The 16,165-nt window shown below is 43.8% G+C and overlaps 1 protein-coding gene and 1 long non-coding RNA gene across 4 annotated transcripts; both read left to right on the forward strand.

Annotated features, from left to right (window-relative positions):
- The first annotated feature begins 191 nt into the window (after positions 1–191).
- pld3 (phospholipase D family, member 3) lies at positions 192–9,170 on the forward strand. 2 transcript variants are annotated; one of them, XM_041046283.1, is made up of 12 exons: positions 192–212; positions 3,207–3,303; positions 3,982–4,029; positions 4,218–4,375; positions 4,585–4,765; positions 4,913–5,030; positions 5,326–5,453; positions 6,203–6,400; positions 6,752–6,891; positions 7,354–7,519; positions 7,636–7,735; positions 7,875–9,170. In XM_041046283.1, exons 2-12 carry the CDS (start codon positions 3,277–3,279, stop codon positions 8,060–8,062), a joined length of 1,452 nt encoding a protein of 483 aa, XP_040902217.1. In that variant the 5' UTR covers positions 192–212; positions 3,207–3,276; the 3' UTR covers positions 8,063–9,170. The 2 variants fall into 2 exon arrangements, with proteins under 2 accessions (XP_040902217.1, XP_040902216.1); XM_041046282.1 differs by lacking the exon at positions 192–212 and adding an exon at positions 1,179–1,341.
- A 1,165-nt stretch (positions 9,171–10,335) lies between these two features.
- Positions 10,336–15,391, forward strand: LOC121187151. Of its 2 annotated transcripts, XR_005894578.1 has the most exons (5): positions 10,336–10,426; positions 12,488–12,546; positions 13,586–13,856; positions 14,476–14,570; positions 14,642–15,391. It is a non-coding gene; the product is annotated as an uncharacterized LOC121187151 (long non-coding RNA). The 2 variants fall into 2 exon arrangements; XR_005894577.1 differs by lacking the exons at positions 10,336–10,426; positions 12,488–12,546 and adding an exon at positions 12,919–13,197.
- The last annotated feature ends 774 nt before the right edge of the window (positions 15,392–16,165 follow it).

Consider the following 16,165-nt stretch of genomic DNA (forward strand, 5'->3'; position numbering starts at 1 on the left):
GTGGAACAATGCCTGTTTTGTGTAGTTTACCGGTGCCCAAATTGTTCCAATAGAGAAATATAAAAAGTACCAAGAGTAGCCACCCACAAAGGTGAGAAATATAAAAAAAAACATACAGAACAACGCCGTAAAAGATGGATCTTAAACCTCCGTCTGCGGTCGGGAGGAGCAGTCTGCTAATGCCCGTGTCTGCAGTGACCACTTCGTCAAAGGTATGTTAGCTCGCTAACTTGGTTTTTGTGGCTGTGTTTATATCATTAGCTTGTAGCTTAATGCTCATTTACATAGTAGTAATTATTAAGTTGCCGGTAGTCTAATATGGACTTCACTGGGACTTTTCAGGCTGCCCTAGCGTTTTAGGGGACGTTGGCTCAGTAGTGCAAATGCTGTTTCGCTGTCATGTCATACATTAGTATTTCTATGTAATTGACAAACAAACCCCTTTGTATCCCTGTAAGATGTGTTTGTTGACATTATAGCCGCTATTGCTAGCTGCTAGCTACACATAACCAGTATAAGAATAAACACCAAACGATAATCGTCTTGGAGCCGTTTGGTACCGAGGTTGTGGAACCACCCGCTCACAAAAAAGTTTTATGTCTCCAGGCTTTTGTAGGCTTTCATTTGCTGTTTCGTATAATAAGAGGTCTGAAGTACGAGATAACTGGTGATAGCAACAGCCTCGATTGTCGGCAAATCTTTAACGTCCGTTGAAAACTCGCTCATCTTCATGAGGTCCGGGTCACGTCCAACATATTGTTTGATTAATTGTGTGTATCTCCGTCTCGACACGGGATCTAAACCCGTACAATACGGACTCTCTGCTAATATTTCCTCCATTGGCTTTGACGTGTAAATTACTTGCACCTTACCCCCCCTCTTGTATTTTGTTTTTTTGTTTTTTAACTCTCTTTTCATTCTTTTTATACATTTTCGACTTGCACTAAACGTATTTAATCTTATTTTATTTTATTCTATCCTATGTTGTATATTTATACACGTTGCACTGAAGAAGGAGATGCTTTTCATCTCGTTGTACATGTAAAAGATGTATAATGACAATAAAAGGCGTTCTGTTCTGTTCTACCTCCATATGAAATCGCTCCGTGTACGTGCGTCATCATAATCACGTGACTGAAACCCAGCTATTGGCTGTCCGGCTCGGATCACATGACCAGCTCTCCACCGTCTTGTTTGTAGCTTAATCGGCGCTTTTAACGGCGCAGTGAATCGGCTTGTGTTTGTTTTGTGCATTAGAAAACGAAACACTTACTTTAAATGTTCCTGTGTGTAAAGAGCAGACGTTGACGGATTTGAATGAACCTGGGCGCACGGTAACAGGTGGGTAGACCTGTGGGTAGACCTGTGGGTAGACCGTCTTCTCCGGCTGAGAGTGAGCTGTTTTTGTTGTTTTGCAGTGTCAGCGACTCTTTGTCTCCTCTGTAAACCGACAGTTGGTTACAGCGGGTTATTAATAGGAACTATAGTACAATTAAACACAAATATAATCTCACAGTCAGAAGTGGCGTTGTATATTGTCCTTAACTATACAATGGATCAATTCTTAACCTAACGTGTTTGCTAATCTCCAGAGTGGCCTACATGAACTACATTATTGTTTTTAGCCTTCTGCTAGCTAGCTGTACCTGTGTTATCTACTCTAAAGCTCACAAAACTGCTTTTATTATTCCATTGTGTACTTTCTGTGTACTCTTCTCTGACTCTGTCACTTCTCTGACTCACTTCTGCAACTTGAGCCAAAACTCTTGATTCACTTGTTCCTCTACTCAGATATAAACAAGCCCTCTTTGTCTGCTGCCACCAGTTGTAATTTGATGCACAAGTCAGACCTAAAAGAGATCTGGCACACTTCTGCCAAAGAAACCGAAAGCCTTTTTGTTTGCTTTGAATTCTTTATAATCCAGCGATTAAACAGATTATTTGCTTTGTATAGCATAATTCAAGAAAAGTAAAATGGGATACAGTCACAGTTTTTCACAAGTGGTGCCTGAAAATCTGTGAGGACTGATTTTCAGAAACTCTTTCCAGGTTTTCTCGTTGAATCGACATGTTTGATTGTGTAAATTCCTCTCAGACAGTGTTGTTTGTTGTGTTGAAATATAGATTTCAAAATATCACCGTTCATTAGCCCAGACTCTGTGTAAAACCCAGCATTGTTTTCAGTATCACACAGTAGATTAAATCTTAACTGTTTTGTGTGATCATTCACGTAAATTTGCAACAAACCACACAAGGTATTTTTGGTCTTTCTGAAGATGAGAAAACAAAATGTGGGTGAAATGTCAGTGCAGTTTTTAAATAAACTGACTGTACAGCCACATTCTCCTCTATCTGTTGCACTCTTCCTAAGCATTGACTTTATGTTGTTTATTTTATTTCCTTTTTCTTTCTTACACTAATGACTAAAATGAGTTGTTTGGCAACATATTTTGGTATTATAGGGGTATGTGCATCATTTCTTCCCTCAGTTCCCAAAGCACAAACACAGGAGCATCAAACTACAGCAGATTTTCTCACTGAGGAAAGTTATGGCTTTAACAGGAAGTGTTTTGCCTCTTCTGACATTAGTTTGGGGAAAAGCCAGTCACATGAAATCATGTAATGAGTCACATGTTTCTATGTGCACGCTGGTGCTGACAGCATTTTAAGTTTTCATGCTTCCTCTCTCTTATGGAATCACATCTCATAAATCACATGACCTGGGATTCCAGTAAACAGTTTGTCTTGATGCACAGTGTTACTGGTGGTTGTTGTCCCAGCAGCTCCGGCTGACCTGCTCGCACCTGTCAGCAGCTGGAGCCGTGTGTGTCTTTGTGCTAGAGATAAACTGAGCAGGTTATTCTCTGTCTCTGGTGTGAAAAACATCTAGAACCTTCTCTTTGTGAAACCTGTAGAGGTGAAGCAGAGGTGTGTCTTTGTATGTATAAAGGAGAGACAATGGTTTGAGATTGCCATGTTGTTTCATAACTATGCAGCTATTTGAAGTGAAACACATTTCTGAATTTTACTCAAACAGAAACTTTTCAGTTTCCTAAATTATTTAATTGTCAGATTCACTTAATATATTTCTTAAAAGCAAATGTTTTTGCCCAACTCAGTATCAGTAAATCAGTATTAGATCGTGATCACGGAAACATGACAACGTGACGTAACATTGTGTGTTTTGTTCCTGTGTTTGGTCTCAGAGCTGCGGAGCCTCATCTGACCTGAGCTGACAGGACTGATACCGAATCAGATCCTGTTCTGTTTGTGAACATGAAGACGGACGTCACTTACAACGAGGTAAAGTGTTTTTTCATGCTCTAATTAACTTAATGAATCAGTTTTGAATAGTTTCCGTATTTGCGAGTTGGTAATGACTGCAGCCGTTAGTTGTAGCACTAATGATTTATATTTTTTTTAAAAACTGAACGTTTACATGCTAAAAACATGCTTAAAAAAGCACAGGGAAACCAGTGTAACTATGGCAGGAGAGAAAAGTCTAAGTTAAACTTCGATGACAGTGTTGGTATAACACCTGTGAGGGACTGGTTGGACTGTTCATGGGGAATTTGAATTTAAATGCTATTTGATGAATGAGTTAATTGGATTTACTCGGGCACAGTCAATCAGGTTGAGAAGAATTATGTGTGATATTCTGTAGTTGTATGGAATTATTGATTTCTGTATTGGTCCAATGTGGGATTTGTATCTACAGAGGAAATGCTTTGTGTTTGATATGAATACTCTGGTTAATTCAGTCAGAACATGTAAAGATCTGAACGGCAGTCTCCTCATGTCTCTCTCCTACTGACGTTGACAGGGTTTCCACAGGTCACTGACTTTCTCCAGTCCCGTGTTGCTTGTTTTGTCTTTAATGGTCGTAGTCATGTTGTATTAGAGGTTTATGGATCAGTTTGAAATAAAAACCTCAAAATATTGTGCTGTCATTGTGTTAATGTATTCCTCTGATGCCTGTAGCTGGTGAACGAGGAGTTCAGGAGACATGACAACAGAAAAGCCCCGCTGGTACGTTACAGCACACACACACGCACGCACACACACACACACACACACACACACACACACACACACACACACACACACACACACACAGAGTCATTTGTACTGGCCAAGAACCAAGACACATTCAGATAAACGTGATTTATTCAACACTGATCAGCGCAGACATTTTACGTGTTGCTGTCCCTCTCCAGTATTCCAGGTGTGCGATAGCTCTGGCCACTGTAGCCACTATGCTGCTTGCTGCCATGGCCCTCTATAACCTCCTGACACCAAGGGTTTCTTCCTCCCACCCTGCCCTGAGCAGCAGCCTCCGTCTGCCCCAGGCCGAGTCCTGCACTGACCCCTGCAAGTAAGAAAACATCTGCTCAGTCTGCACAGTAAACATATCTTTGGGATTTCTGCTCTATCATCTTGTTACTTCATCTGACATAGTGTATACACCACACCCCATGTCACATTATATATCAGCAATATTCTAATATCAACCAATATATCAGACTCAAAAGGCAGAGCCAGGAGCACAGATACTGATCCGTTTCCTCTCCTCTCCCCTGTCAGGATTGTTCTGGTGGAGAGCATCCCTGAGGGACTGGAGTTTAATTCCAGCACCACTCACCCGTCCATCTTCCAGGCCTGGCTCAGCCTGGTGGGAGAGGCCCGCAGCAGTCTCGACATCGCTTCCTTCTATTGGACGCTCACTAACAAGGACACTGGCACTCATGAGCCGACAGCCTATCAGGTCAGCTGGAGCTGTTCATGGCCAGAGAGCAAAGACTGGTTCTTATATTTATACAGGTTGACTGGCCTCTGCTGTCTTTGTGTTTTTTACTCTTCTCGCACTGTATCATGGTTCATCATTAAAATAATTTTCTTGCCGTGTCCGCAGGGTGAGACCATTCTGCAGAAACTAGCCGAGCTTTCAGGGAAGTTGTCTGTTCGTATCGCAGTCAACACGCCACAGGAGAGACAACCTCAGCACGACCTCAGGCTGCTCAACGACTCAGGTGATGCTCTGTTTTTTATTGATTTTCTAATATTGATTCCCACCATATGACCCAGCCCTTATGTTCACTTTCTGTTTACTCTTTTAATTGATAATAATATTTCCTATATATATATCATATTAACATCAGTTTCTCTGGATTAGCTCTGGAGATGAGTTAATCATACGCTTGTTAAGAAAATGACTGATAACTGTTGTTATTCAGGCAATAAACACTTGGTGTGTGTGCGTGTGTGTCTGTGTCTGTGTGTGTGTGTGTGTGTGTGTGTCTGTGTCTGTGTCTGTGTCTGTTTCAGGAGCTGATATCAGGACAGTTAACATGAGAGAGCTCACCTCGGGCGTCCTCCACACCAAGTTCTGGGTTGTGGACAAGAAGCACATTTACATTGGCAGTGCCAACATGGACTGGAGGTCCCTCACACAGGTACTCACACACGCACACACACACATACAGCTATATTACTGTGTTAGTATATCTGGGATGACACGCACTGACACCGCACCACACTTTTCAGAACCCACGAATGTAGTGAAACAAGGCTGCACGGGTTAGTCACTCAGGTGTCACCAGAGTTCACAAACACATTTTTATCTTATCTTATATGTAAATGTGAATTTGTTCGGTGGGTTATGTCTGAATGTCTTTGTTGGTTGTGTTAGTGTAAACATTAGTTTAATTAGTTTCAGAATTCAGTTACTGAGTTACTCAGTTATTCAGTATTATCACTCAGGTGTGATGAAGGATCCCAGGCGACGTGTCCTGTATGAACTGGCAGTGAGAGGTTGTCTGGTGCCCAGTCACAGTAATGAGGAAGTCACTGAGCTGGCTCCAGCTTTCGGTCACATGCCGTGCTGTAACAATACTTTAAATCAGCATTAAAACCCTGTTGGTCATCAGTATCTCAGACCACATCTCAAACAAAGCTTTCATAATCGGATATTTAGTTTTCGTTTTGCTGATTTGTCAAATAAATAAACCAAAGGGGGAATTTATTCCTGAAATACTCAATACTCAGTCTTTACCAGGTGAATGTAATGAAAAATAAATTAAGAATCTGCAAGTCAAGGTGTCATTGTCTTGTCAAAGGATGGGATCAGATCACGTTTTTTAAATCTACGAGCTGTAAAAACATGTGAGTGCGAATAAGTAAATATTCTGCTGCTGGTCTCCAGGTGAAGGAGCTGGGTGCGGTGGTCTACAACTGCAGCTGTTTGGCTGCTGACCTGGGTAAGATCTTTGAAGCCTATTGGTTCCTGGGGGAGAGTCGGTCGATCCCATCGCCTTGGCCATCCAGCTTCTCCACCCTCTACAACAAAGACACGCCTCTCCAGCTGCCACTCAACAACACGCCGTCCAGCGTTTATCTGTCGGTGAGAAACACACACTGATGAACCCTGTCTGGCGTGTGTCCCATTAAAATCCAGATGTTTAAGAAGCATGTTGAGCAGAGTCACTGTAGCATCCTCCACTCGTCTGTGAGGCCTGGATGCAAACTGCAGAGGATCCGGTGCGTGTTGAGTTTTCTTCAGGACCTCAGATCTGACCCGTTTTCATCATTTCATTCTTCTTTCTCTGCCTTGTTCATCTACAGTTCACTTCCGTTGGCCATTGTTGTTTTATCACCTCAGTTTTATAAAGGCTCTCATGTATTGATTGAAAATGTTGATAAAATGGACAGACAGTGTATTAGACCTCTTTCTGTTCTCGTCACTCTCGCTCAGAGTTCCCCTCCGTCCTTCTGTGCGGCCGGCAGGACTCCAGACCTGCAGTCCATCCTCAGTGTGATGGACGACGCGCAGAGCTTCATCTACATCGCTGTCATGAACTACCTGCCCACCATGGAGTTTTCACATCCCAAAAGGTGTAGATGCTCAGACACTTGTTAGATACATGTACAGGGAGGATGGTTGAGAGGTCAGTGAAGCACTTGGGTCCCTCTGCAGGTGATGTAGGTCAGATCTTTGATAACCTCAGTGACTCAGTGCATCTTCTGTACGTCTGTAAGTGTGTTTGACCACAGAGTAACAGACAGACCGTCAAACCTGTTCTGTTTGAGAAGTGGACAGAAATGTGAAATGAGCTTAAACACTTGTGGAGAAACCTCTTTGAAATTCTGTTATTCCACTTTAATCGAATTAAACTCTGTTGAACAAAGTTAAAGTTATAAATGAAACCTTAGTTAATGTCATGAAAATATAAAGTAGTTGCACCAGCAGTATTTTATTAATAATGTTCCAATTAACTGGGACACAGCTGACAGGTGATGGAATGGTCAGTGTGATGGTGCCATGTCCTCATACTCTGCATACGGCGCCCTCTGCAGGTACTGGGCAGACATTGACACTCAGCTGAGGAGAGCGGCGTACGAGAGGCGGGTCAGAGTGCGGCTGCTGATCAGCTGCTGGGCCAGCACCCAGCCCGTCATGTTTCCCTTCCTGAAGTCTCTGGCCTCAGTTTATGACCCTAAGAGCAAACTAGACATCCAGGTGGTGAGTGGCTCTGCTTTAATTCTCTACGGAAAAAAAAAAACAGGGAAAGTAGGTCGCACATATTATAACCTGTAGTAAAAACAATAATCTAATGACGTCTTGTTTCTCTTATCCAGAGGCTGTTTGTTGTGCCTGCCAGCCCCAAGCAGAAGGAGATTCCCTACGCCAGAGTAAACCACAACAAGTACATGGTGACTGACAAGGTAGCTTACATAGGTAAGGTAGCAGATACACTGCACGGCTCGTGTGAAACACTTGGATAATAACATATATTGTTAGTAGCTCAGATCTATGTGATTGGACAGATGATAAATGATAAAGAAAAACAATCTGATCTGTGCCTTTCTGTTTTCAGGTACATCGAACTGGTCAGGTGACTACTTCGTGAGCACAGCTGGCTCTGCGTTGGTTGTCAACCAGACTGCATCACAGTCCCCAGAGCCAACCGTCCAATCACAGCTGAAGGCGGTGTTTGAGAGGGACTGGAGTTCTGACTACAGCACTCCTCTCACCCAGCACTCAAACCTCAGAGACCTCTGCTAGTTTCAGCAGCCAGTGTTACAAACATAGCAATCTGTACAAAAACACTTGTGAACTTCTGTTCAACACATCTTACAGAGCTGTAGATGCACATTTATTTTAGTTTTCAAATCCTCATGCACCGTCTCAGTTAGTCAGCTGAAGCAGCTGTTCACACAGTGAACGTGGAAACTCCTGAGCTGAAAGATCAGACGAGTCTGTGGAGGAGTTTCCCCGCTAGCTCAGGTCCAAAGGAAGAAAGTCAACTTCCAGTAAACTTTACTCATCACAGCTTTTGTGCCAAACTCCAATTTGAGTCTCATGCGCCATCAAACCACCACTAACTTGTCAGAACTGCCAGTCTTGTTCAAGGGTACCTGATTTTTTTTTTTTTTGTCACAGGCAGGAATGTAGTTGCTTCTCATTGCTGTTCCTTTTTAAACTGGTCCAGGATTCAGACTCCATGTGTGCACAGTCAGGTCAGTGTAAAACACAGGTCCACAGTCAGAACGCACTGTGACATGTTACCAGCAGCGACAAACAATGAACAGTGTTAAAAAAAAAAACTGACATACAAGCACATCTAGCTTATAAGTAGTGTGATCATGTGGTTTGTGTCATGTGGTGCAGTTTCATCTTTCTACTCAGGTCCGTATCAGACTGAGCACACCCTCTCTCACGTCTCTTAACTGATCTATTCATTGATCACTTTCTCATTTTAGAAATGGATCACAGTTCATTTCTTTTATGCAAATCCAGCCTTTTTTAAAATTTTTATCCCAGCTCATCTCAGGGAGTAAAGATTGTGTGTTTTTCTTAATGGATCATTTTAGTTAGCTGGAACCTGGAATGATTAATGCTCACACCGGTGTGCTCTGCCTGTACTGTAAAGGACTGTTTTAGAAAGCAGCAGTTCATACAGTAGACTGCAGGTTTGTAGCAGCGGAAAATGACGATGAACAAACTTAATTTCCACCGTGTGGAGTGATTGAAACTGCTGATCAGTAAAGAGATGATTGTTATGGCAACTGTCCAAACAAGCCTGTTCACTACAAGCAGCTTGTTGGAGCAGTTACTATGTACACGTCTTTATAAAGGAATTATTCTCAATAAATGCTTGGATTCAATCAGACCTGTTCCGGGCCTTTGGAAGTTCATGTGCTCTCTGATGTGTTCAGTTATTTTAAAAGTGTCTGTTCAGGGCTGAGGCATCAATGCAGCGATTATTTAAACAGACGGTGCATACTGTACATCTGAATGCTGTGCATCAAAGGGCAGCACAACAATGAAGGAATGAAGGGACACACATGACATTTGTAGTCATTATTAGATTTTTAGTGTGAAGTGAAGCCTCTGAATACGTTTCCACTTCGATGAGTAACAGCATCAATGAGAAAGACTGGACTGTGTATTACTCTACAGTGAAGAACCACCGTCGCTCTCACTGCTACGAGCCTGTTATTAATGTCCGCTGAACGGTCCTCCGGCCGCCTGCTGCTGGAGCTGTCAGCTGGTTCCCAGACACAAAGCTAAAGACCCGCTGCGCCTCTCTGTCTCCATACATTCCTATAAGCCTCCATCAGCGCGGAGGAGGAGCGTTAACGGCACCGGGACCGGTCAGCGGGGCGGACATGGCGGCACACGGCTCTGCGTGTCACCGCTGAACGGCAGAGGCTGCTCGTCCGCCTCCACGCTGCTGGATGACCCGATGAACCGATGTTTGGATCCACCTGAAATCATCTGATCGTATTTGTTCCTGCGCGGAAGCTGCAGAAACTGGGACTTTCTCTGGGTGAGGCTGCAAAGTTTCCAGGCACAGCTCCACAGCAGAGCTCCACAGCAGAGCGGCTCTGTCAGAGGAGTGAAGGTACAGGAACACGGGACCAGAGGAGACGGAAAGATTTTTTTCTTTTTCTAATTAAAACCTTTGTTTTAAACCCGAATATTCCACGTTTTTCTCCAACTCCCCATCAAGTTTGTTTATTGTGGATTAATGCACCAACATTTCCCACTGTACCACAAAGGGCGTGTAACTTACAGTTGACCCTGATTACATCCAACTCTTGTGGGATATTATTAGACACAGACTCCAGCTTATAGATCAGTGTGAGTGAGACATGGCGGTGCAGCGATAATCAAAGTTTTACAGTTTTCTCATTGGTCGGTTCTACACTCCGTTGACCCCCGCAGTCCTCCTGCACTCTGATGTTTTAGTTTCAGGACAAAACAGGAATTATTTGGTCGGACAGTAATGAGCTGCAGTCGTTGTTGCGTTGGTCATTTCTCAAACTGCTTCCTCTGCACTTTCAGCGCCTCCGCCCGGATTAAAGCCCCGGTGATGTCCTGAGTGTCCCGCCGCTCTGCTCGCTCCCACCGGCCTGGCCCAAGGTACAAACACGTTCAGTGCTGTCACCCTGCTGTCTGCTGTCTGAGCTCAGTCCACTCACACTCTCATGTCAGGAAATCTCTGAAGGACTGAGGAGAATTTGTCTCACATCTCCTCGGGAAAAGAAATCATCAGACGTTTTAGAAACACTGAAGTTAAACACTGAGCGCAGCTGCAGTGCTATAAGCCTGACAGAGGAAAATCATTTCAGCTTTGCAGCTCAGCCATGATGTGTCCTGTGATATTTATGTTTTCTGTGCACTTCTGTCTTCATTCAGCCAATCAAAGGCACCAGTTAAACTGTAAATCACATTTTATCTTTGTCGCATTTTATATCTAAAATATTTAAAGTCTTACAAATAGGTCCGTTTTTATTTCTGATTAAAAAGCACCTGAATTCTGACAAATCATTACAGAAACTAACGAGGAGAACTTGAGGGCAGCATGAAAATCCTCAACCTGATGGAAAGAGAGACACCTCCACCAGCCTCCACCCACCTGCTCTAAATTTTATTTTTGTTCCTGATTTTAAAACCAAATCATTTCCTCTGGGAAGTTATTGGTCCCGTCATGTTGCAGTAGCAGATTTCAAACACTTGTGTGCAGCATTGGTGCAGGTTTACCAGCCTCACAGCCCATGTCTCTCTGCACATCTCTGTCAGATGCTCCTCCGGGATTCAAGAGGAAATTACAATCCAGTACAACTCAGGCTGAAAATCTGAGCTTGGTGAAATCTGAAATTAGGAAAAATAAATCCCCAGACAAGCCGGAGAGGCATCATTACCACCTGCAGCCCAGAATGATCGTAAACACGTGGAATTAAATTAGAGCAGAGCCATAGTTCTGTCACGTGTACCTCACTCTCCTAAATCCTGTCTTTACTGTCTGTGATTTATTGTAGTTCTTACCTGAGTCACAGTCCAGACCCGAGTGTCTGAGCAAAACCTCAGAGTCCAGCTGTGGTCCTCTGGATCGGAGTGTTTACGGGTGTGTCTAAATGTGAGAATCAAACACACCCAGTCTCTGCTGAGACGTGCCATTTCATCCACCCTAACTCTAACCCCAATGACCCACACACCAAACTGTGTAGTGTTTTAATCCAAATACAATGAATCCATCATAAGACTCACTCTTTTACATTCACCCGACACTCTGTCTCTGTCCCTGTCCCTGTCCTCCCAGTTCTCAGCATTTTTCAGCATGTTTCAGCAGGTGGATCCAGAGTTCGAGTGCTGTTCCTCACAAATATAGTTATACCAGGACACACACACACACACACACACACACACACACACACACACACACACACATACCCTGAGGTATCCCCTGCATGTCACTTCCCAGTGTGTAAACTATTCAGTGTCGTATGGGGCCATGGAATGCAGCAGAACCCAATCCAGGAGGTTATTTCTGTCTCCGTGTTAACCATCCAGCCCCCACCCATCCAGTGACCCACGCAGAGTGTGTGTGTGTGTGTCTGTGTCTGTGTGTGGGTGGACCTGGAGGTTTTTGATAGTTCAGGTGCAGAGGTGGCAGAGGTGGCAGAGGTGGTGCAGGGGTAGAGTCTCCTTACCTCTCATGGTTATGTGTGTATTTAAAGGTAGAACAGCAGTTATGTGTTTGTCTCTGCTCCATGTTGCTTGGTGGAATGCAGTACAGTAACACACCAGTGGGACTTTTGGCTCACTGTGCTCAGAACAACGCTGGTTTCTGTCTGTTGGACGTTCAAATTTTATTTGAAAGAGACGTGAAAAAACAGTGAACTGTGTTTATTCACATGTTCTCTTATCACTGCAGCATCGAGCTGCACCACCCAGCTAATGCTGTTATGGAAAGAGCCTCTGCTGCCAAGGGACGACTTCAGTGTGTGTGTGTGTGTGTGTGTGTGTGTGTGTGTGTGTGTGTGTGTGTGTGTGTGTGTGTGTGTGTGTGTGTGTGTGTGTGTGTGTGTGTGTGTGTGTGTGTGTGTGTGTTGCCCTGAGGACCACCCAGTCAAACTGGAGATCCCCTAATTAATTTACTCTGCAGTGTTGTGACAGATTATATCTTTACTCTTCATGCAGATGATTCAGCTCCAACATGATGCAGAGACGTGCAGGAAGAAAGTACTAACCTGCAGCAGGTACAGTGTGTGTGTGTGTGTGTGTGTATTATACTATAACTCTTATTTCCTGTTTAATCTTGTTTGGGAAAAAAGTAGAATCTGCACATTAAACATTTATACGTTTTCTGAACAGACACAAAGTTTTCACAGAAAAAATGAAAGTTTGAAAAACAGAAAACGTGGAGATGCAGTCAGTGAACAAGCGAAGAAGAAGCAGCTTATTGAAATGTCACACGTCAACACAAAGCAACAAAAAAATCACGATGAACGAAGCCAAACATGACAAAGAGGCAGGTTGTAAACCAGCAGCTCCATCTTTTCTCTTTCTTTTTTTCAGTTTTTGTTCGTTTTCTTTTGCCAATTTTTCATCAGATATTATTACTTAAGCACAAACTTGGTGTAAATACAGCGAAAAGACACCAAACATGACGAAGACAGAAGAGCTAACTGCACTGTAATTACCACAGCGTCCTCATCAGTGGACACACGTGGTGACGAGGGTGCGAACAGTGAATGGTGGAGTCCCGTCCATGAACACGGCTGGTTCCCATCATACCTGCCTGATGTGTGGGGGGAATGGGGCTCCACTACACGGTTGGATGCTCCATTGTGATGGACAGGTGATGGATGACACGTTGCCATCTCATAAGGCAAAGCTTATATTCACAGGTTTTTATAAATCTATTAATAAAAAATACCATTTGGGTTGTCAGGTTGTGATAAAACCATTTTAACTTATTATTTTAATAATAACTTATTAATGAAACAGGTTAATTAGAGAGTGAGTACTTAATTAGGGGCAATTTCTCATTTTATAAATCCTTAAGTATGTAAGTTATAGTATAAGTTACTTGTAACTTTAGGGCTGTGGACTGTACTTGTGAATGTGAGTGTTGATGCTGTCTGTCTGTCTGTCTGTCTGTCTCTGTCTACCACTTTGATTCTGTGTGTGTTGATGTTAACTGAAGGACTCGTCTTCTCTCTCTCTCTCTCTCTCTCACTCTCTCTCTCTCTCTGTCTGTCTGTCTGTCTGTCTGTCTGTCTGTCTCTTTTTCAGCTCTCAGTGCCTCCTCTCATCCGCCTGTGCCCTTGAATGTGACCAGCCAATTTGCATAGTATCTCAGTTTTCTCCTGTGTGATGAGATTAAATTCAGAATGGCCATTAATGCGTCTGAAGGGCCGACGCCAACCTGCTCCACCAGCGTGCTTCACTCTGAAGCAGGACTGCTTCAGACTGCAGACTGCAAGATGGGGCCCTGAAATTTGGTCCATGGTGATGCTGACAACACAAAATACTGTAATATGCAAAATGCTAAATACTTCTTATAGTAAGTAAAAGACAAATACTAGTAAAAATATATTTAAATGTCAAAAGTAAACTGCAAAGGATCTTTCAGTTTCAGTGTATTGACAGAAGGGTGTCTTTAAGGTTCCTTTAACGTTCCCTGAGACCACTGTGAGATTTGGTTTGTTCACGTTCTCCCTCTCTTTGACAGCAGTGGTTGAGTAGTAATAAAAATGACCGTCTGTCTGAATGGTGCAAAGTGGAGGAGCTGGAAGGTCGGAGCTGTGAGTGGGCATCAGGAGGAGAAACTGTGTGTGATCCATTCTGAGTCACTTTCTGTTAAACCCACAGGATTCTGTGTGTGTGTGTGTGTGCGTGCGTGCGTGCGTGTGTGTGCGTGTGCGCGCGCGTGCGTGCGCGTGCGTGCTGGCTCCATCCTCGATGACTCAGCTCTCAACTACTCTGCACTTTGTAGGGATTAACTGAGGCATGTGGCAGACAAACATCGCTTCTAATGAGAACAGAAACTACATTTATCACATTATCAGACCTGAGGTGGGGGTGGGGGTGGGGGGGGGGGGGGGGGGCATTGGAATAATTTGCTCTTTCAAAAAATGAAGTGTGTCAGACTCAGCTTTGAAATGTTGATATATTGGTTTTAGGCCAGATTTGTCCGTCCACCCATCCGTCTTCTGTACCGCTTAATCTGTCAGGTCACAGGGAGGTGGAGCCTATCCCAGCTGACTACGGGCGAGAGGTGGGTACACGCACACACTCACACCCAGGGGCAATGTAGAGCAGCCAATTAACCTAATGTGCATGTTTTAGGGATTGAAGCCGGAGAACCCGGAGAAAACCCACGCAGGCACAGTGGGAACATGCAGACTGAAGAGCTCAGACCACGGACACCTGTGGAACCGACTGTCCTCAGAGGATGAATCCTAACTAATTTGTTTAGTCACTGATTTTTCATGTGGCGCCACCAACAGGTCAAATCACCTCTAAAACCAAGGGCCAAATTCCAATCAGCCAAATGTGTACTTTTACATTCATTTAGCATGTTAGCATAGCTTGCAGATCACATTCAGTGTTCAGAACACTCATCATTATGTCCTTATGGGACGCCTCATGTGTTCCTGTTCTGGAGTTCTTGGGTTCCTGTCGCCTGTTGGACTGTAAGTTTGTTCTCACAGGTTAAAGTTGGCGCAGACTTCCAGCCTGCCTCTGTACGAGTCTGCATTTGGGTCCTGAAATCTCTGAATGTAAAACTGGGAAAATCAACTACTGATCTAATAAGTTGGATCCAAATGTTATACTTATATAACATGTTCTCTGTACTGTTCACACTGTAGTTGGCGTATTTTCATTCACTGCAACAACAGCTGCTTGTTTCTCATTCGATTGTCCTTTTTCCAGTTAAATTACGTTGCTTGCTGTTATATTATTATAGTCATGGTTATTGAATTGTTTTATTCATGGTTTTGTTTTGTTGATCAACATGTGAGTTGTCTTCCGTTCAGAAGGTGTGAGTGCAGGTGATCACGGCAGGTGTTACACAGACTCCTCTGGTTACAGGATAACTGATCAAATTCCAATAATAAACTGTGTGTACATTGTACTGTGTGTCTCCACATTCTGATAGATGGATATGGATTATTCCCCTGTTCCACAGACCTCATCAAACAAAACAAGTGTTCTAAGACTGAGCCCCTTTAAAAAAAAAAAAAAGAAAGAAAAAATATTTGTGAGTCCTTTGTAAAGCTTTCTTTAGGAAAAATACAGAATAACACCAGCCTCAACCTTTAAATTCATTTTCTGACCACCCGGTGATGAAGTGCCTCGAGCAGAGGACGTGTTGCCCCATTTGAGGTGTGGTTGTGTCTGACTGGTATCCAGTGTCCAGCCCCTCTAAGCCCAGTAACAAGGCCCTGCTGGGCCACAGCTAAAGCCTCCAGCACCACAGACAATGGAGCAGGGCTTTACACAGGGTCGGAGCAAACTGCTGACTGTCCACTAGTGCTAATACACCTCTATTCTGTCCTGTCTCGCTGCTGTCGCCTCTCTCTCTCTCTCTCTCTCTCTCTCTCTCTCTCTCTCTCTCTCTCTCTCTCACTCACTCACTCACTCTCACACACACACACACGCATGCACGCGCGCCCAGTGTCGGTCCCGCTCTGTGGTGGTCTGCAGAAGAAAACGAAAGTTCAGTGGTCCATATGTTATGTCCACACACTGATGAGACAGTCCCTCTCTTCTTCTGTTTTCCTGTCTCTCTTTCTGTCAATCCATCCACCCCTCCTCCCACAGCTCTCCATCCATCCATCCATCCATCCCTCTCCCAGCCCTGGGACC

Source organism: Toxotes jaculatrix, chromosome 9 (genome assembly GCF_017976425.1).
Source record: "Toxotes jaculatrix isolate fToxJac2 chromosome 9, fToxJac2.pri, whole genome shotgun sequence".
Lineage (NCBI taxonomy): Eukaryota > Metazoa > Chordata > Actinopteri > Toxotidae > Toxotes > Toxotes jaculatrix.